This window comes from Alosa alosa, chromosome 4 (assembly GCF_017589495.1).
Source record: "Alosa alosa isolate M-15738 ecotype Scorff River chromosome 4, AALO_Geno_1.1, whole genome shotgun sequence".
NCBI lineage: Eukaryota > Metazoa > Chordata > Actinopteri > Clupeiformes > Clupeidae > Alosa > Alosa alosa.
The window spans coordinates 12,598,910-12,619,948 of NC_063192.1; the positions used below are offsets into that span (position 1 = coordinate 12,598,910).

The 21,039-nt window shown below is 40.0% G+C and overlaps 1 protein-coding gene across 1 annotated transcript in view; it reads left to right on the forward strand.

Moving 5' to 3' along the window:
- The first annotated feature begins 739 nt into the window (after positions 1–739).
- The window catches only part of LOC125292986 (immunoglobulin-like and fibronectin type III domain-containing protein 1), a 32,427-nt gene continuing 12,127 nt past the window's right edge, over positions 740–21,039 (forward strand). The window contains exons 1-14 of the mRNA XM_048240584.1: positions 740–878; positions 1,794–1,879; positions 4,978–5,100; positions 5,872–6,011; positions 6,145–6,244; positions 6,551–6,595; positions 6,706–6,739; positions 6,916–7,105; positions 7,546–7,659; positions 8,062–8,233; positions 8,593–8,865; positions 9,363–9,863; positions 10,428–10,544; positions 11,758–11,955. Of these exons, the coding sequence (XP_048096541.1) occupies positions 1,834–1,879; positions 4,978–5,100; positions 5,872–6,011; positions 6,145–6,244; positions 6,551–6,595; positions 6,706–6,739; positions 6,916–7,105; positions 7,546–7,659; positions 8,062–8,233; positions 8,593–8,865; positions 9,363–9,863; positions 10,428–10,544; positions 11,758–11,955 (2,053 nt within the window). The 5' untranslated portion in view covers positions 740–878; positions 1,794–1,833. The remainder of the gene's footprint in view (positions 879–1,793; positions 1,880–4,977; positions 5,101–5,871; positions 6,012–6,144; positions 6,245–6,550; positions 6,596–6,705; positions 6,740–6,915; positions 7,106–7,545; positions 7,660–8,061; positions 8,234–8,592; positions 8,866–9,362; positions 9,864–10,427; positions 10,545–11,757; positions 11,956–21,039) is intronic.

The window sequence follows — 21,039 nt, forward strand, 5'->3', positions numbered from 1 at the left end:
GCCAAAACTGGTACTGCAATCACTTTCAAATTACTGTAGAGCGGTGTATCCCCTCCCCCTCCCCCCTGACTCGAGGTTGCCAACCCACATGCCGAAAGACTACTGACTTTGTTATTAGTAGATAGGTGGAGAGTGGCGCATCAGGCCAAAACACAACATGACATGACAAAACACAACATCAACATCAGTTGAGGGCTGCAACTTCACTTTTTAAATGACAATATCCTGGCCGGTCTACTATTGTCAGTGATATAAGTATTTGAAATGAACATGATTTCTTAATGTCTAGATATCAGGGCCATTTTATGATTAATTGAAATACATTTCTTACATACGGTTCCTTTAAGTTTATATCCACATACATTTCTGTCAAACTTTACAGTTATACAGTTATATGTATGTTAAAGAAACAAAACATGGATGAGAGTTGCCCCTTACGGCTGTTACGGTTCACTCCACAGCAGGGATGGGACAGAGAGTGAATACCTGTCCAACATTTACACCTTTTTCAACTAAGCCCACACTTATCATGGCCTTGTCAGCGAATATGGTGCAAAGGATGGCCATGCTGTCACCAGTCATTAGGCACTGAGAAATCCAATGCGGGGTGAAATGTTCAGAGCGATCCTCCTCCTCTGTCTTCCTCCCCTTTAAATTACTAGCCTAAATAGAGGGACGGGCCTCCCTCTAATACTTATTTTGTCTAGACGCGTGCTGGTCGGCAGTACAACCAAAAATACTCTCTCCATCTCTCTCTCACACTCTCTATCTCTCTCCTATACGGATTTATTGTCTGACTGAACAGAAAAGGGTAGACACTGAAGTGGGCATCAGGCAACGTTGGATTTGTTGGTGATAAAGAGTACACAGCAGAACAGGTATGTGTCTGCTCTCTCTCTTCTACACCATATGCACACCATGCTGTTGCCTGTGTCATCTGTTTTACCACTAAAGTTTTTTTTTATAACAAGATAAAATAATTATTGCTGTGTTTTTGGTTCTGTGCCCCAGCAAGATAGAACACAGGTCACACTTGGCAAAATTCAATATATAGTGCTGATTTGGCCATAACCTACCGTTCACTTGCTTTTATACTCGTGTGTATAAAATGGTATTTTCAGATCAGTGCATTATATTTTCAGAACTGAACCTGTGACCTTGGAGTTATTAGCACCTTGCACTAGCAGTGTGCTACAGGTGCATACATTTGTTGAATTGTACCACATGCAATTCCATCAGGCTTATGCTTATGTTTGTGTGTACAGTTTTGAGCAGACACTTTAGTCCAAAGTGACTTATAATGACATCAATCAACATGGCAATAACATTAAAATTAACAGTTTAAAGCTTGGAGAAATCTAGGGAAATGCACAACTACACAATGACACTGTCTTTTAATATTAAGTCCTAAGTGTATGTCTTCATATTTCAGTCACATTTCATGAGGGGTGAAAAGTCAGACAAAAGCACCTGTATCCTGCACTCATTGTACAGCTACAGACTTTTCAGCAAGTGCAATTCAAACCATGTCATCAAGGAGTTCCACTGGCAGATATATGGTATCTCTTAGAGCTTTAGGTCAGAGCTCGGCAGAGATATGTGACACCAATATCACTTGAGTTACACTTGGGCGTTGTGATCCACATAGATGTGATCATTCAAATCCTTCATTCATGCTTGGGTTTCTTTGTTTATGTGTTTGTTTTGGGTGCAGGTGCTATCACTGGGTGGTACACAGATATGATTGATGTTTGATCCAAAAGTTGTGTGTAATACGTGCGTTTTCTTTTTAGGACTTTCTGGCATTTGGATCCGATATTGTAAAGTGCCAAGATGATCAAGAAATCAAAGGTTACAGACCAAACAGCTGTGGGACAGGGTAAACTTTTCATGGTTGAATCTAATCATCTGATTTAATATTGATTGTAAAATAATAAGCCGTTCATGGGGTAACAACAATACAATAACAAATTAGTCATGTTTAGCACGATTTTTATGCTCCTCACACCTGTCATTTGTTTGCTAATTTCTTTCTTGTCCTTGCAGAGAGAGCGGCACTGTGTGTGTGTGTGTGTGTGTGTGTGTGTGTATGTGTGTGTGTGTGTGTGTATGTGTGTATGCTCTTTATGCTTTTATGCTCTAATGCTCATTACATCTCATGTGGCATGTGTGCATGTGAGCAAGTGACTGACTGACTGAATCAGTGAGAGAGTGAATGACTGAGTGAGTCACTGATTGAGTGAGTGAGTGAGCATTATACTGTATGCATGTGGTGATCTCACTAATGTCCAGGGACATAGCAGCTTGAGTGGGATTTTAGGAATCTAAAGGGAACTTTGGAACTATATGAAATTGTTGCTCTCTGTTTAAACCTTTGATTCTGTTGATTCCCAAACACATTAATATTAAGAAACACACATAGTTAATTCATACATTCATAGTATTTATAGTATATATTTTGTAGCTTAGTAGAGTATATTTATCTCAGTGGGATGGCATTTCTGTTCAAATGTCAGGACAGGATTTCCCCCAATGTCTTCACAGACTATTTGCAATGCTAAATATTGTATATGTAAATGTCCCCAAAGTAAAACCGCTTATGTCCTGCGCTGGAGAATCTTCTTCACTTATGCCGCAGACGTGGCAAGAAAAGAAGACCTGAAGGTTTTACTGACATTGTAGGACTCTAAGAAGGACAATTCAGTGTTCTTAATTCCTGAAAGCAAGCTAAAGCTCAATTTCTGCTCATAATGACTGATCTTTCCATGGTGGTTTAATAAACATACCTTTCAGGGAAAGAATTATGCTGCATCCAACTCCAATGTGGGAGACAAGTTTGTCAAAATAAGATGAAGGGAACCCTCGCTGTTCCTCTCTGATAACAAAATGGAGTCAAATCGCTAAAATGGGACTGACAAAAGACCACCTCTCTGGCAGAAGCTCAATATGGCTATACCCAATAAAGTCTGGCCATCAGATTCAGAGGACCTTAACTGGACACATAACTGACGTACACCCTTTTAGATGAGCTTTATAGCTCATTACATTATTTATAGGCCTCTAGTTCTGGGAACTGCCATGATAATAGTGTAGTCTTAAATCAGTGAATATTGTTGCCTTATATCAATTCTTGTATCAGAGAGGCTCTTGCGTGTGTCAATAGAGTGGACAATTTACCACCTCTGCATTTTATGTGAATCGTAACTGCAGGCTTAAAGTAATTACAGTTTTGTTTTAAATCAATGTTATTAGAATGTGTGATGCAAGAACTCACATTCAAAATACAGTGTCTTCCATTTATCTAGTGTCTAAATATCTAATTCGACAGTAGGCCGACAACACTTGCTGCAGAATAGTCTTCATGCATCAGCTGCACAGTGAGGGGACTGACGTAGATCTGCCCAACAGAAAATCATTTTGAAGTTTCATGGAAAAGACGTTACATTTATACATGGAACTCCCACGTCTCTTTGTGGACACAACCCAGCATTACACTGACCAACCCATGTGGGCACTTAGACTGACCCAAGAATCGGACTTGGACTTTGTGTGTTGCCAGCCGCATCACCCATGAATGAAATTAGGGCACATCTTCAAAAACTAAACAGATATTTTGGAGGAACTAACACTTAACTTTGCTGTTTGTGGTGAATGCTCGTCCCCATTGGAAGGACAGCTGAATGTTCAGCTGAAGATTCTTTAAGTCTTAATTTGCGACATGATAACCACAATTCTTACTTACCTCTTCAATATGACATTTCAATGTCAATTTTGTTGTTTGTCGGCACCTGTCTGACTATTTGTTCAGCTAGTCAACCAAAACATGAAAAAAAGATGACCTTGACCAGCATATTTATCAAAATATGTTATGACAAACGTCATTATCAATTAGACTCAGGAGACCAATTATATTGTATTTTAATTAACATGGAATCCAGAGCCTCAGGGTATCTTATTTGAAAAAAGAAATCCACCCTTTAAAAAAAAGAAAAACTAAGCTCATCAGTTGAATAAGTAAACTAATGAGCTCTAGCTTGACCATTTTTGGCGACAGTAGTTTCGTTTTATGATAATGTTTCTCCCTGGTATCAAAGGCTGATAACATTTCTGTTAATGTACTTTAGATATTATACTGAGATGTAGAACAACACAAACATTTCAATAGATGTCATCTTCCTTTTTCATTTTTGATGGGAAAATACTACCTGTCTGTTCCCTGCTATGCACTGTGTATCTCCCAGAGTCTATGTGTATACAGACCATCCCATGATGGCTCTTCTCTTCTGTGTCTTTCTACTATCTTGGGCAAAGTTGTTGGCCTGAGCCTGGACTTGTCTGGGAAATAACCCTTTTCTGTCTTGTTTTCCTGTTCTGTGATTCCCATGTCTTTACTCGAGCAGGAACTGAACCCCCTCAAGAAGAGAAACCTAACAAGAAAAGAGGTAGGGAGCATTGCAGCCAATGACTGTCCAGGACTGTATGTGATCCCCTGTGTGTATGTATTCCGTGAGTCTCTGTCAGTCTGCTACCCCCCTGTTTCTTCTGACCACCTCTTGGAGGAAATCTCATGGATTCAGAGGAACCAGTGGAATCCGTATAAGAAACCACATTTTCCACAAATGTCTCATAACCTAAATGGAAAGCAATTCCATTAAGCAGATCCTTACTATAGGCTATTAGCTGCAGATTTGTAATACATTTCTGCCATTCTGTGTCAAGAGAATTTGCTGGAAATGTAATAGATCAAATGTCTTACTTGGGATCTGCTTAACCATCACATCACTGTGCATTACTTTGTCTAGTGTGACATGACTGACACCTGTTGGCAGAAGGGTAAACAACATACTAAGGATACAGACACACCTTAGCAAGGATGCTGCTACCTGAGGCCAGATGAAGGAGTGGAAGAGTTCACTTAACACTTATCACTTGACGTGGCTTCAGTTCTGTATTAACTATCTTTGCTTATTCTTTCAGTGGGCATCAAGAAGCGATCCAAAGTCCCAGGTGTCATGGTCACACAGTGGGTGGAGGAAATCCCTGAGGGGATGACAACACCAGACTTCATTCGCAAACCCATCGCTTTAACCATCCAGGAGGGTAAGGCACAAAACACACAGAATATCATACACTCACTGTACAACAACATCTATAGCTCAGCGGCAAGAGCACTGGTCTTGTAAGCCAGGGGTCGATATTTTGTTTCTCACAGGAGTCTGCCCTCTGCCAAGCTTTGCAACAGCTTCCAAACGCTGTGCTTTAAATATTCTTCATTCTGTGGAATGTGTCTTCTAAATGAATAAATGTAGCCTAAATGTAAACTACAATGTAAACAAATGTAACTACAATGAAAGTCAGTTCATCAACAATCTCTAACTGTAAATGCATTAGGCAAGGAATCACTTGGCAGAGATAGCTTTTTGATGGTGATTAATGCAACATTTTGTGAGCATTTTCCTCAGAGGTGGAAAAGTCCAGCATCAGAAAGTAATAATCCTACCACATATCTGTGCCAACCATTAATTTAAACCAGCTGATTGTAATTAGCACATAACTTTTCTGCCAGGTAAGTGTGCAGTAGAACCAATACATGGCTGGACCTTTACTTTCTAAAGCTGGACTTTTCCACCCCCTTTTCCCAACAGAATGGATAGTGTGGATATATGAGACTCAAAACTGAATCTACACCAATCAAATATATTTGGATATCTTATATCTTTCTATTTCAGTTTGTACATCAGTGTGCAGCCAATATAATTAAGCAATAAGCTCCAAAAGGCCATAGATTCCACTGATTTTAGAACAGCTAAGGGGTGTTGTTAGGCCCAATGCAAAGCGAAGCTACAAGCTTATCATGTTTGTCAACTTTAGGTAAATTGGCCCTTTTCAAAGCGGTCATATGTGGTGATCCGAAACCTGAGCTCACTTGGAGAAGAGCCAAGGGTGAACTCTCTGACGAAGGCAAATTTGAGCAGAAGTATGATGAGACCACTGGAGAGTATTCATTAGTGGTAAGATCTATAGCCTTTATTCTGACATGACTTGGTGGCAGTGTGTGTAGAGTATCTGTGGAGTTTGCATGGAGGACCAAGAATGTGTGTGTCTGTTTCCAATGATAAAAATATACTATCTGTATGTGGTTAGATTACCAAGGTAACTGGAGCTGAGGCCGATACCTACAAATGTTATGCTCACAATGAATATGGGAAAGCAGTTTGCACAGCTACACTCAATGTCATTGAAGGTGAGAATGCTGTCATCTCTGATTATTAGTTTTTCTCAGTTGCTTCATGCCACATTTCTCAGATCAGAAATATAATTCTCAAAACTGTTTGTTCAAACTTCATATCATCTTATCACTTGTGCACATCATTGAAGCAGTTTCTCCCCATCTTGAACAAATACAGTAGCAATGCTTTAGTACATCCATGCTGATTTTGTACAAATGCACAGCTACACTCAATGTTATTGAATTCTTGAGTTTTTTCTTTTATTCAATATTCTATCTTTTTTACTTCTGCTTTTCTCTACATGTTTAACCTTGTATCAGTTGGGTTCAAGAAAAACAAGGTTGTTTTGGAAGACACAGAAGTTGGTATGTCATCTGTGTCTCTTCTTTACAGAATTCTCTTTTCATGTCAAGTTTGTTTGACCTTTTTGCAAATGCATACTTGTTCTCATATATTCATAACTTTAATTCAACAGATCCTGCTGAGTTCAGAAAGATGCTCAGAAAGAGGTCTGTGTAATTTGAGATGGGTGATGATGTTGTCATCTAAGACTCTTATTTTTAGTGAACTGACAAGTATGAAGTGCAGAAATCATATTTTCAACTGTGTGTTTGTAGTCCTGCAAAAACAGACTTGATTAAGTGTGCACTGTTATTTTTTAAAACACAGTATTCCTCTACTGCAGGAAAGGAAAGGAGAAGGAAGAACAGAAGAAGGACGCAGGAGAAGTTGATGAAAAGTTCTGGGAGATCCTTATGAGTGCAGACAAGAAGGACTATGAACGTATTTGTGCTGAGTTTGGCGTCACCAATTTCCGCTGGATGTTGAAGAAACTCAATGAGATAAAGAAGGAAAGAGAGGAGGAGCAAAAGATGGTTGGTGTTTCATTGGATTTAGTTTTGTCTTTCAACACATTACTGTTGATCATTCTGCTTATAACAGGTGATTTCATTGAAATGATACCAGAGACAATTCCTGCCCTTTGCAAGAATTGGCAACCCTGCTACGCCATGAGTACAAGCCATATGGCCAAATTACCTCTAAATGAGGAAAAAAAAAGACAAATGGCTTGGCAGTCGAAACATGTTTTAATGATATCATATGTTTGACAGCAGCATTCATCATTGAAATACTGTATGTGTTGAACCCTCAACAGTCACATGTCAGTGTAAACCGTAGACTGTATTTCTATATATACAGTCTATGGTGTTAACCCATTTCATGGGCATCGATCAAAATGGTCTCTAACTTCATCTTCTCCCCATCCCTTCATTACCTTCCATGGCATCCCCCATCCATCCTTCACTCTTGCCAGTATGTTGAGGCTATATCTAACCTGAAACACATTGAGGTGAAAGCAAACGGCTCTGCATCATTTCAACTTGACCTGGAGCTCAAAGACCCTGCCAGTAGGATTTTCCTCTACAAGGTGAGGCTGATTTAGATTAAGATGACACTGACTAAAACCAAATTATGAGTGTGTTACGGTCAACAGACAACTTCCATGAACATCTATATTCTGCAAAAAGTTCTTCTTCAATGTTCTGTACACATTTTGGAATATCCTTATCCTTTTCATCGGCCTGACAAAGTCCTTAGTGGAAGTCCCAGAAATTGAAAACATTGCAATACTAATTGGCAAACTAATTGGCTACGATGTCAGCAAGCAATGCACACTCTCACTAACTCTCACACTGCATTTGATTTCACATCACAGTGTATCACAATGCATCATTCGTCATTCATTATTCATCATTCTAAACTTGTCAAAGTGATTAGCCCATCATGCCTAGAGACGCATACTCACATGTCTTGACCTGCTGCGATTTAGGACGGTGTCATGATCCCGTACACGGACAACAATGATGATACAGAGATTAAACACAGCCTGAAGAGAGTTGGAAAGACTCTGGTGTTTTCTGTCAAAGACCTGCTACCTGAGGATGCTGGCCTCTACCAGGTGGATGTGGAGGAGGTCAACATGTTCTCTACTGATTTTAAGAGTAAGGCCATAATGAAGAGTTTGGTTTCAAAACGCTATATCTCCATTTTTAAAAACATTAAAAAGTCATGCTATTTAATTGTGTATTTCAGGTAATACTGTATCAATCAAATTGCTGTTTTGTAAAGTAAAGATAAATATCCAATTGCATTTCTACTAAAAACAAAATGTAAAAAAAAATATTTATGAAAATTCATTAAAATGGAGGATATAGCGTTTTGGAACCAAACTCTTTTGCTTTTCAAGGTCAAAATAATGTGAATTCAGCAGACACATTTGTCCTACATCAAGCAATACTATTGGAGGAGGATGAGAGGGCAGAAGTTTTAAGTACTAATCAAACTGTTGTTGTGTGCATAGTTCCTATGGTGGACTTCATCGTGAAACTCCAGGAGGTGAAGGCCAAAGAGCGCGAGGATGCCCTCTTTGAGTGTGTCCTCTCTCACCCCTTTGGCAGAATTCAATGGCTGGGCAAAAACGTGGCCCTGGAGGATGGGAACAAGTACTCAATCACTATGTCAGATGACAAACTTATCCACAGGCTGCTGGTGAAAGACTGCATGCAGCTGGACAAGGGCATCTACTGCGCTATAGCAGGCATTAAAACCTGCAGTGCCTGGCTGATCGTGGAGGGTAATTTTACAGCTTTACCAAACTGTCCTAACTGACCAAACTCCTAGTTCCTATAAATAAAATGTGGAAACTAAAGAATTAAAATAAGCACACAATTTTATTAAAACAAGAACACAATTTAAAGTAAAACAAGCACACAATATAGCTAGTAAAAATATGATGAGGGAAATGAGCGCACATTCTCTCAATATATAATCTTACAATGACACCTCCCGAGCTCCGTAGAGGACAGAGACTTGACCAAAGACCAAACTCTTTCCAAAGCATTTAAGCTTTGGATAAAACAGACTTATAAAGGCTACTTCAGATATTTTGTTAACAAGAACTGTGCCTATAATGTAAAGCTGTTTACTTCTGGCTTGATATATCAGTTCAGATGCAGCAAAGCAGCTACATAAGTCTGGAGAGTAACAGAATAATTCAGATACACAACTGGCATATTAGACTTATTTTCCAAACCATATACCTCACTGAGACCCCTTTGTCGTCTCCCACAGCTGATTCCGACCCTGCTAATAAGGGCAAGAAGGTGGCCAGGAAGACAACGCAGGCTGGAGGCGCCGGGGTGGACCTGGAGAAGCTAGCCCAGGAGCAGCAGGAGAAGCTGGTGAGGGACAGGGAGGAAGCGGAGAGGCTGAGGGCCGAGGCAGCCCAGGCCGTCGCCGAAGCAGCTGATGGAGCAGATGGCAAGGGCCAAGGCTCTGGGGTAGGTGACGGGTCTGGGAAAGATGGGTCCGGAAAAGACGGGTCTGGAAAAGATGGTTCTGGAAAAGATGGCTCCGGAAAAGACGGGTCTGGAAAAGATGGGTCTGGAAAAGACGGGTCTGGGAAAGATGGTTCTGGAAAAGATGGCTCCGGACGTGGCACTGATGTGGATGGGTCCAAACTGAAGGGGAAGGGTAACAGTGACGGATCTGGAAAGAGAGGCGCCAATGATGGCAGTGGGCTGAGCAAAGGAAAAGACGATGGAAAAGATTCAAATGACAACCTAAACAAAGGTAAAGCATAGCATTCCATAATTTAGATGTTATTAACTGTAATCAATCTGTAGATAGGCCATATATCTGTTTTGCCTGATGGACATCTGAGACATTCCACCAAATGGATCGGTGCATTTATATCCCAGGAAACAATCACCAATACAATTACAATAACAAATTGATATGTGATTTTGAACATGCTATTACCATATCTCTCCACAATATGAAATTGAATTAAAGTCAAAATCATATCATTTGAAATAATCCCTTTTTTGCAGAAGAGGGTAAGATTCTTGGCTTGTCCCTGGCTATGATATTTCTACTTTAGCAATTTTAACTTGTAGACTTGTAGACATATTCACATTTATATATTGTGTATTTTGTTCTAAATATGAATTATAACAAAATAAAAATTATATATATATATATATATATATATATATATATATATATATATATATATATATAGTCATATAATTTATTACATACAGTATATAATGATAACAAAATAAAATTATATATATATAAATATATATATATATATATATTGGATTGAAAGGCGATTTCAAAATCTCCTGACAGATTCACTCAATGATGGCATTGACCCAAATGCACAATCAGGGCAAATCAATGAAGAGGGAAAAGATGGCAAGAGAGCCAAGAGAAATAAGGTGCAACTTGGTCCAGACAAGGTTACTGGTAAGACTGACAATGTTTCTGCAGTATGGCACATGCAAGCATGGCAATCAGAGCAACGCACACATAAATCCATTCCCAGGTCTTATTGCTATAATAAGCACTGCTATAATGGCCTCACTATGTGATATAGCCAAGGTGTAAATCTGATCAAATTATTTTTAATTAACAAAAGATTTCGTAATATTCTGATTTAGGTTTTTGCTATCTGCCTAACTAGCGTATTGCTATATTTTTGGTGGCTAATATAATCTTAGAATAGAATAGAATGTGTCATACAGTTTATAGTTTGTGTGCTATATCAGATAAATTGCACTACAAACTACCTTAATCTGTTGACAATAGTAATGTTGACATTGTAATGGCATGAACAGCTACTTCTTCATTTTTATAATTGAAAAAATTAGCATTCCTGATCAGTGAAACATTTGAGCTTTGAATGAGTGTTTCTGATCTAACCTTGTGAAAAACACTGACCATAGAAATTGCCAGCACAACACTAGTATTTGTTTTGTTGTGACCATGTTATACTCGGCTGTCTTGTATGTAGCTGAGTGTCTATCCAACTTATTTGCATTTTTCAAAGACATTTATGAAAATTCAACTGAGACAAAAATGACTCTATATGCACATTTACATCCAGGTGAATTTAAAATGAACACTTCTAGTCAGGGAGTTGTGAGCAGCTGTGAGCAATAATAAATCTCAACAAATGCAAATAAACCAGTTTCCTCAAAATTCTAGTGCAAATAGAATGTGCAAATAGGGAGTCAATCTAGTGAATTAATTTACTTGATTTGATTTGATGTAATAGATTTGATTGGAATCCAACCATTCACTCAGGATTTCCTATATGAATGTTCAAAATTCACATTCAAAAGTTGGATTAAGACCCAGCTGGAGTCCATTGTTTGGTACGTGATGTACCAGCTGTCTATTGTTTGTAACATTATTGTCCAACCCACTGCATAAATTCATTCATGCATTTAAGGTGCAAAATCCATTATTCAATGGATCTTGGCTATGGAGTTTTTTTGTGACATATTAGAAAATCCTCCATACCTGGCATCATTCAGTGCATGGTTGAATTTGTGCAAAACTGAAATGGGAAAGTACGTTGTTGTCTGACATGGCTTGGTGTCACAACATCACATAACGGAGTTGAAGTACAGCCAACAACTGAAAATGTTCTACATTATTGAAAACATATAAGAAGGAGGATATGCAGGAGAAAGAGAAGACTGGCTTGAAACAACCTCAGAGGAAGAAGAAGAGAAAGAAGGAACACTGAATGGGACCCAGTCTGAAGGCGGAGCTGGCATGCAGGGTAACAGTACAACTTCCAATCCCAAAAGAAAGGATCCTGCCAGGCGACGTGCAAGGCAAGGTTCCCAGCAGCCCGGGACGGCCACTGGTAAGAGAGCAACTGGGTCATTGGTTGCATGGATGAGATGCATTCATTAAATTCACCAACAAAAAAGATTGGGTGGAATTTTAATGAACTGAAAGAGAGAGAGAAATGTCCTCAAAGGGTTTGAACTGATTGGTTCTAACATTGTCTTACATGTTTGTCATATCACAACTGGCCCAATTCATGTACCGGTAGGCCTACATGAATTCAAAAGGTCTTGTACTGTAGTTGTTTTGTGATCTTTGTGATCTTACATGTTTCTCTTATCACAACAACTAGACCAATTCATGTTCACATGAATGCAAATGGTCTTGTGATTATTCTTGTTTTCTTTGTCTTGTGTGTTTGTGTGTTTTAGTAACATAGTTAGAAGCTGTCAGTAGAAGCTATTAAGAAGCAAAATGCCCTTACATATGCTGTTGAAAGTCTCATGTAAACAGGCAGTTTTTTAGTCTTATGTTATCACCAAAATTAATTCACTGAGACTTGCAAAAATAACAACAGAAATAAATTCGTATTTCTTCTATTCAAAACTCTAACAGCGAAGCTACACCAGGCGTGTAACTGAAGCGTTCCGTTCGCAACGCGTAAAATCAATTTTAGATGAATGGTCTATTTTTTTTCGAACATACTGTACGCGCCGCTATCACGTCTGGTGTAGCTACATGTACTTCCATTGATTATAGTGGAAGCTAATTGTTGCAGCAGACGCAATGCGAACGGAACACTTCAGTTACGTGCCTGGTGTAGCTCAGCCCTAATACGAAAGTCATCACAATTCAAAGATACTTGCACATAATTTTCCCAGTCAGTATTTTCTTTGCAAACCTTTACTAATATTGACAATATAATATATATTGAATAAGCAGGCTAATACAAACTATTGGTATCAGATTTTAGAAATTCCTTGTGATTTCCAAAAGTGACCCATCAACAACCAAGCCTATTTTGCATTACACAGCATGACGTGACATCACAAGTGTGCCACATGTTGTACCCGGGACCTGTAAAAGGCTCTCCTTCACGGCACAACACATGCTGCCACAGAGGCCAATCAACAACCAAGCCTACCTTAAATTACACAATATAGAGATAGAACAACAATACACTACCTGGCATGTGGCAGCCTCACATATGTAAAGGCTGTCCTTCACAGCATAACATGGGCTACCAGTAGCCTGAATGCCAACCAAAGACCGTTCACACTGACACGCTGTTTCCATGTCCAAAACGTGAGTATTCCAGTAGTGAGTGTTAAAAGGTGGAAATTGATAATGTACATGTTGTTGCTATATGTTATACTTAGCTAAATACCTAGCTCCCTGTCTTAGCTAAGGCAGGCAGCCAGGCAATGGCCCACTGTTGAAATAAAAACATGACCTTAAAAGTTGAACTATTTTCAACTCTGTGCGCCTCACATTTTTACAAGCTTCACTTTTTTTCTGTTGCGCCTTGTTTATTTTAATGTGAGGTAAGTTGCAATGGTCAGCCGCATCCTTCAATGAAAACAAAAGGACCTTTCCGCTTTACCGCCCCCTAGTTATGCTGCATTGCAGACAACTGGGAGGTCTGAAATTTCTGACCTTCTAGAAGGGAAAATCACATTGGAACGCCAGTCGAAGTGGGAGGTTCTACTCGCCAGGTCGGGGGAAAATCGGTGTACCCCGACTTCGTTGAGATGCAGTAATCTGATGTCACACAATAATGGCAACGTCTAAACGTTTACAAAGAGGCTATTGAAACGGAAAAAGAAGGCTATATTCAGAGTATTATGGGGTCTGTTACCTTGTACATCGTTTTCCCGTCTCTGATTGGTTTATATAAGCAAAGGAGGCTGGAATACTGACAGTCAAATTGCCTTTTCAAAAATAAAACAAATGTCAACTTCTCACGATCAGCCATGTTCTTTGTTTATCTTCGACGTTGTTCACCTGGAACGCTTTAAGGTTGGACCTTGTGGGATACATCGGACCTCCCAGCTGTCTGGAATGCAGCATTACTGTTGCTAAGGTCTCACAAACTCTCTCCATATCCGGCTCTGTTTTTGGCCACTCTAGAGCTCCCCCTAGAGTTGCGATATGTATACAGTGTTCAGGGATGTAGTGGAGGCTAAACGCAAGTAAACACAGTTTATCCACATCTGAGATTTCAGAAATAGAGTTTATCTTTTTTTAGAGTTTACATGGTCTTCAACTTTGAGCAAAAATGTAAACTATTTATGTCAGTATACATTGTTGTAAATTGCTTAGCCATAGAGTATCCCACCATCATGGTTCTTATATTACCGGATTCCAGACAATATAAAAGGGAAAAAAATAATAAGACACAAATATATAGGCTGACATAAGACATATGCAAATATTATTACATCATAAAAGTCAAAAGAGTAGTATACATCGCACACTGGAGGGTATATTTTGCTGACTTTATTTGGCGTGAACAACGCGTTTCGCAAGTTGCTTCATCAGGTTCACGTTCACAGTCAATCTGACACCCGCAGGTAAAATGGGTGGTAACATCATCACATGACCACACCAGACCCAGTGAAAGTACTCCACACTCTAACACACCAGAAATTGCAATCAATATCGTCAATTCAATATCCTGCATATTTTAGCTTGCATATAGGCCTACATATACACAATCTATGTCATTTAAGCATCTACTTTCACTCTCCGTGCTCTAACATTTTCAAATGTACTCTGAACCCCCATTTATTTGCGAGTGTCTGCGCTGTAGCCTTGGCCTGGCCAAAGGCACGCAGGTAGTCAGAAAGGACCGGTATAGAATTTTCCAGCAATTGCATTGCGGGGGTAGCGACGGAGGTCACAGGCCCTGGTGCGACTGCACTTGCTGCACCTACTAGGCCTAGTTAAGCCACTGCGTGGGGCTAATGTGTCTACTGTAAATCATTCATGTGTGAAAGTCATTAGGCTGGAAGCGCTAATGTGTCTAAGCTCATTAGTCTACTTTCAATAGGCCTACTGTACAGCCTGAGAGGGGGAACATAACCTATAGCCTAGGCTACTGTAGAGTAGGCCTACAGTACTAGGCTAAACAATCAGCTGTGAAAGTCTGCAACGAAAGTTTCCTAATGGAAGCGCTAACGTGTCTATTGAGCTCATTAGCCTACTTTCAATAGGCCTATTGTACAGCCTGAGAGGGGGAACATAGCCTACTGTAGAGTAAACAATCAGTTTACTTAGTTACATTTGTTTAGTTACATCCAGTTTTCTACTCTATCTCCATGATGTGCTTAGCCTATAGAAAGACGAAGTCGGGAAAGTGCTTCAGAGAAAACGTATTTATTGAAATAATGAACAGTCTACGTTAAAGCACGTTGAATCCCTGGCAAGATCTGCGTGTTGTGCGGAGGAATTCGTTGAGGTTTTTGACCTCCGCTTTCAACCGATCATTCTCGGCGTCTCTCTCGGCTACTCGAGCTTTCTCTGCTCTCTCGGCTACTCGAGCTTTCTCTGCAAAATGTGTGAAAGTCATTAGGCTGGAAGCGTGTCTACTGTCAGTGACTAGTGCGAGAAGCGGGTTCTGTGTTGTAGGCTATGCATTTTTCCGACACTTGGCTGCAAGCTCCCCTCTCCCACCCCCTTCTTTCACAAGCAGTGCAGCTTTCTGAAGCGGTGCCTTTTGAAGCTAATGTAACAAATACAACCAATATTGTTGTGTGACAATAAAAGTATCCAGGGTTTGCGCAAGTAGCCTAAATATATAAATAAATTAAGGACATACAATCCTTAACGTGAAAAAGCTTAACGTAGCTTAATGTCCCAAACAACAAGTCGTTTTATGCGCTCATTATAAAGAAAGTTTAACGTGTCCCAAAACAGCTGTCAATTAATCACCAAACGTCAAGAGGGTTGAGTCTGAATGACACCGAGTTTTAGACACTGTGTTTTTGAAGTTAAGAAATATTTTCGTAATAAAAATGGTCATTTAACCAATAAAGGCTGAAAAAATGTACAGTAAAACTAGGCTATACAGTACATGCAACCCAGCAGAAGACTATTATAGGCTATTGGCAAATCATTGAGCATCATTCACACATTGTATTCTGCACAGTCTCTACACGTGGAGCGCTAATGTATAGGCATACTGTAAATCATTCAAAATGTGTGAAAGTCATTAGGCTGGAAGCGTGTCTACTGTCAGTGACTAATGCGAGAGTTCTGTGTTGTAGGCTATGCATTTTTCCGACACTTGGCTGCAAGCTCCCCTCCCCCACCCCCTTCTTTCACAAGCAGTGCAGCTTTCTGAAGCGGTGCCTTTTGAAGCTAATGTAACAAATACCACCAATATTGTTGTGTGGCAATAAAAGTATCCAGGGTTTGCGCAAGTAGCCTAAATAGGCCTATATAAATAAATTAAGGACATACAATCCTTAAAGCTTAACGTAGCCTACATGTAGATTAATGTCCCAAAACGTCAACAAGTCGTTTTATGCGCTCATTATATATGGATTTCTATGAAACGTCACGAAAACATGCGTGCGCAACCAAGAGGCAGAAAGCACCATAGAACAGCATAGAGCAATGCAAAAGAGCAAAAGAATAAAATGATTTTTTGTGCTGACAACTGCACCAATTCGAAATCACGATGGTTAGAGAATGTTAAATATGTTCAATATCCCTAACGGACTGCATGTCTTCGCCAAAAATGACAAAATACGATGTTATGTTAATAATGCAAATGAACGACACACTTTGAAATATAGTCGGAAATGAGATGTTATCATCATTGAGACAACAGGGGTATACAATAAAATCCGATTGTAGCTTACAGCAGCCGGCTATTTAGGTTAAGTTTATAACGTTGTGGACGGCCACCAAGCGTCTTCTGCCCCACGACTGCGGCACAGTCTTGAGTGACCGGATTCGTTTTCCTTTGTCATATGAATGCTGTCATTTTGTTAACATTACTGTTAAGGAGATGCTGTAGGCAAATGCTATATTTCAACCTCGTTAGTGTCAGAACTATTCACAAGGTTTCTGGGCAGCATTTTTATGTTCTGTTAGCAAGCGAACTTCTCATGACTACCGACAAAGTAGCCTACTGCCAGCTGATGAAGCTCTCATTTTAAAACATTACTGAGAGACAGGCACTATACAATCAAGAAATCTTGCCACTGAATCCAAAACTATGTTTAACATTATGTACAAAGCTTAGGCTACAGTGGATTAGCATGTTGCAGGGGCTGCTAAAAACAGAGAAACGCACTGAAAACTCGGCCAATCACAGCCCTTGCTGTCGAATGCGCCGTCCGGTTCGACCGTTGAACGCCACAGCGGACTATGCTGCCCCCAAGCGGCTGCAGTTGTCCTTACATGTCACCCAGCTGCGTGAATCACCATTATCGTGAATGAAATGTCAATTTTTAACGGGGACCCTCTGTACACCACAATACTCAATATGTTGTCCCGCGGTGAGTCATTTCCCCCTGTTGCACCGACACTGGATTTGAGGGTTCCCCCACCTGCCAAATCCCACTCTAACCACTGCCTGCGACCATGGGCGGACTGGCCATCTGGCATACCGGGCATTTTCCCGGTGGGCCGACGCACCTTTTGGGCCGATAGAATAGGCTAAAAATATAATTTCATTTTTTTGGCCAACGATCGGCCCAAAGGAAGGACAATCAGCGGCCCATTGGTTACATTTCAATATTGACACTGGACTGATCCAATAACAGCTCACGTCAGACCCCACCCCTCCCATTTTGGCTCAGAGCCAGGATTCTGTGAGCGCATCAAAAGTTAATCGAAGTTGCCTACACGAAATTGCGGCGGGTGCCGGTAGTGACAATTGTGCAAAATTAACACCAATGTAGAAGCTTCAAAAATACAATATTGCAAGTAGGTTAGAATATGTCAGCAACATGTTGAAGTTCGTTGAGTTTGAACGAGGATGTAAGCAAGCATACAGAGCAAGGGACAGTGAGCAGGTGGAGAGTGCGAGCCTAGTTGAGGCTACATGATAAGAACTCAGTGGTGGAGCAGGTAGGCTGTGATGCTGACTATGATGATTATGATGACTTATTAATTGCGATAATTTAATGATATGGTAGCCTAATGATAACAAAGTAAGGCCGTGCTGTGATTATAATAACAAATAGCGCAACTTAAAGGAGAATTCCGGTGTGATATTGACCTAAAGTGTATTGAAACATGATACCGAAAGTGTGAACGTATATCTCATAGCCCATCTCGGCTTGTCCCCTGCACTCCAAAATCTGGCTAGTTAGCCGATGCTACCAACAGCTTTTCAATAGTGGTGCTTCGCATCGGGCTAGCCATGCAAATAAATCACTGTTTTACACCCATTTACGAGGGCTCAATGTATCTCCACACTTAATTGGTAGACTTCGAGGGCCCTGACATTTAAAGCGAGACATTGAGAACTTTGAAAAAGCACTGGTAGTTTACTTACAAGGCGATTTATACAGACAGTATCTTCACGAAGTTTAGCGTTTGCAGCCATCTTGAATTTAGTCCGCGATAAAGTCGAAGCAACGAGTAAGAATGAACAGGTATGATAAGGGATCAGATTCCAAAAATAATTCAGTGGAAATGCATGGATTCCAGTTTCTTCCAGTAGCAGCAACTGGAATCCATGCACGAGTGGTGGTTGGTCTCTCAAAGTAGAGTAGGGTTCTATCTGGGAAGGGTTATTATGGTAAAGAAGGGCTAAAAGACTGTAGACTGACGGAAATGTAGGTTAAAACGTCACGTCATGCACAAGCCAACTAAGCTACATTATATATAACCTTTACGATAGGCTACTGGAAGACACTAAAGATAATTAGTTCATGTAGCTGTACTGTTCCAAAATGTACCAGCAATGTAGGTAGGTAGTATAGCCTACAGGAATAAAATATTTCCAGCAACAGCCCTGTTTATTTTCTGTTGTTTCAGTTGTCCTACAGTGATAACTGGTATAAATTACATTAATGTCTAAGACAATCTGGGTAATTTAACTCTTTACACATAGGCTTCAGTAATTTTTGGTGCTGCTGTCAATTGTAGCCCATTGAATAATTTGAAATGATACTTTGAATTCAAGCAGAAACTCTTCTTTAATAATTGCTTGTTAGCCTACTTGAATATGGAGATCATATGCTCCATGCCTACCTCTGATCAGTCAGAGAGATAACCAATGAGGCCTAGGCTACATCACTTTCAGTGCTCCGTGACAGTTGAAAATATATGCATATTTAAGTGTAATGCAAAGATTTTGTATTTAATTAGGTGTGCCGACCGATTTGAGGGCCGCTTGGGCCAAATATGCCAGGGCCGATTTTTGGTCCCAGTCCGCCCCTGCCTGCGACCAAAGATTCTAGAGCACCACTTTAAGATCTTTACCTGTGACTGATATACACACCATCAGAGCCACCATTTGTTTGTGGGACAAAAGGAGAAGCTCCAAGAAAATTGGACTACTTGATTGGTTTTTACATTATTATGATTGACAGAATGGAAAGCTCCGTTGAATTTGAACACCTGGAGGAGAAAAAAGCGTGTTTTAGTGGTGTCGTTAGAGAAAGTAAAGACATTATGAGTTTATAATTACCTGAATGAGGAAACATTTAATTAGCACAAAGCAACTAGCCCACATGTCGGTTAAGGTTAACAGCAAAACATCACCACGTTGCGGGACAACACGTCAACAATCAATGACAATCACTTGTCAACAGCATACAATGAAAATGACCAGGATAATCCTGGCTATGAATGATGTACAGTGAGGTGTCCCTACAGTGTCAGTCTGAATGCCCCCTTAGGCCACTGACTTGGCTTAACATATCATTAGTGGGTTTGATCAAGCAAGCCCACAGCATGGCAGAGATAAATAACCGTGTTATTTAACATAGCAACCACCATATGTACCCTAGCAACCATGCTAATTACCCTAGCAACAATTTAGCAACCACCTCTATAATGTCAATCACCATAGTAACCAACATGATTACCCTAGCAACCACCATAGCAACCATGTTTATTTTGCATATCAAGCAACATATGTACCCTAGCAACACCCTAGCAACCATCCTAATTACCCTAGCAACACCCTAGCAACCATGCTAATTACCCTAGCAACAATCTAGCAACCACCACTATAATGTGACTAGCAACCAGCATAGCAACCAGCATGATTACCCAAGCAACCAGCATAGCAACCGCTTAATTTATGCGTTTTGGCTTATTAGATGTTGCGTTAATGCAGATCACTTTTGATCCGTGTGCCCGATTTTCAAAAATGAGGTACTGTTGCGATCCGTTTGGCGAACTGCACCTGATCAAGCCGACTCTTGCAGTTCCTCGGAGATGCAATTCTAGTTACAAGTGTCTGCCTACATGGACACAATCCCTTCTATGTGTACAAACACATCTGTGTTTACCTCTATGAGTGTAAAGGATTTTTATAAATTGACTGTTTGTAAAATCAGTGCCTGACCTCTTCTCAGTGACCTAGCCATATGCCCCTGCATACTGTACATGTAAGTTGATTCAATGCCTGTTTTCCAGTAATCAGAATACAGCTAATGCAGCAATCAATGAGCAATGCCAGGCACTGTACGAATGCAAATAGTGCATTTTCTTCATATTTATTGAGGTAAACAGACACCGGAGTATCTCTGTATGGATATTGTCCATGTTGGCCAACATTTGGAAACACATTTTGAACCTAACATTAGTCGGTGGAGAGGTTTATTCTAAAGTGACAGCATGCTATACAGGATTGCATTGTATACTGTAGATCCACTTAGCCATTTCTAGCATTAGCCTGCAAGCTCAATACTGTACCCTATTCTCATAGTTTTTGTCCCTACTGAAAGTTTGGACCAGGAATAGCAAGAGTTTCTAGTTCAGAAGAAATGCCCATCTGGATATAAAAATATGTATGTCTTAGGGTAAGGTTGTGAAATAACAGAGAAAATATTCTGTCTCAAGACTACAGAGACACATTGATTCACATTCTCAAGTGAGAAAAATGCTATGAAAAAAGTGTTTTGATGTACAATAAGCACCACTGGATCTGTAAGAGAGAGCTGGGATTTGTTGGAGTTCAGTTCAT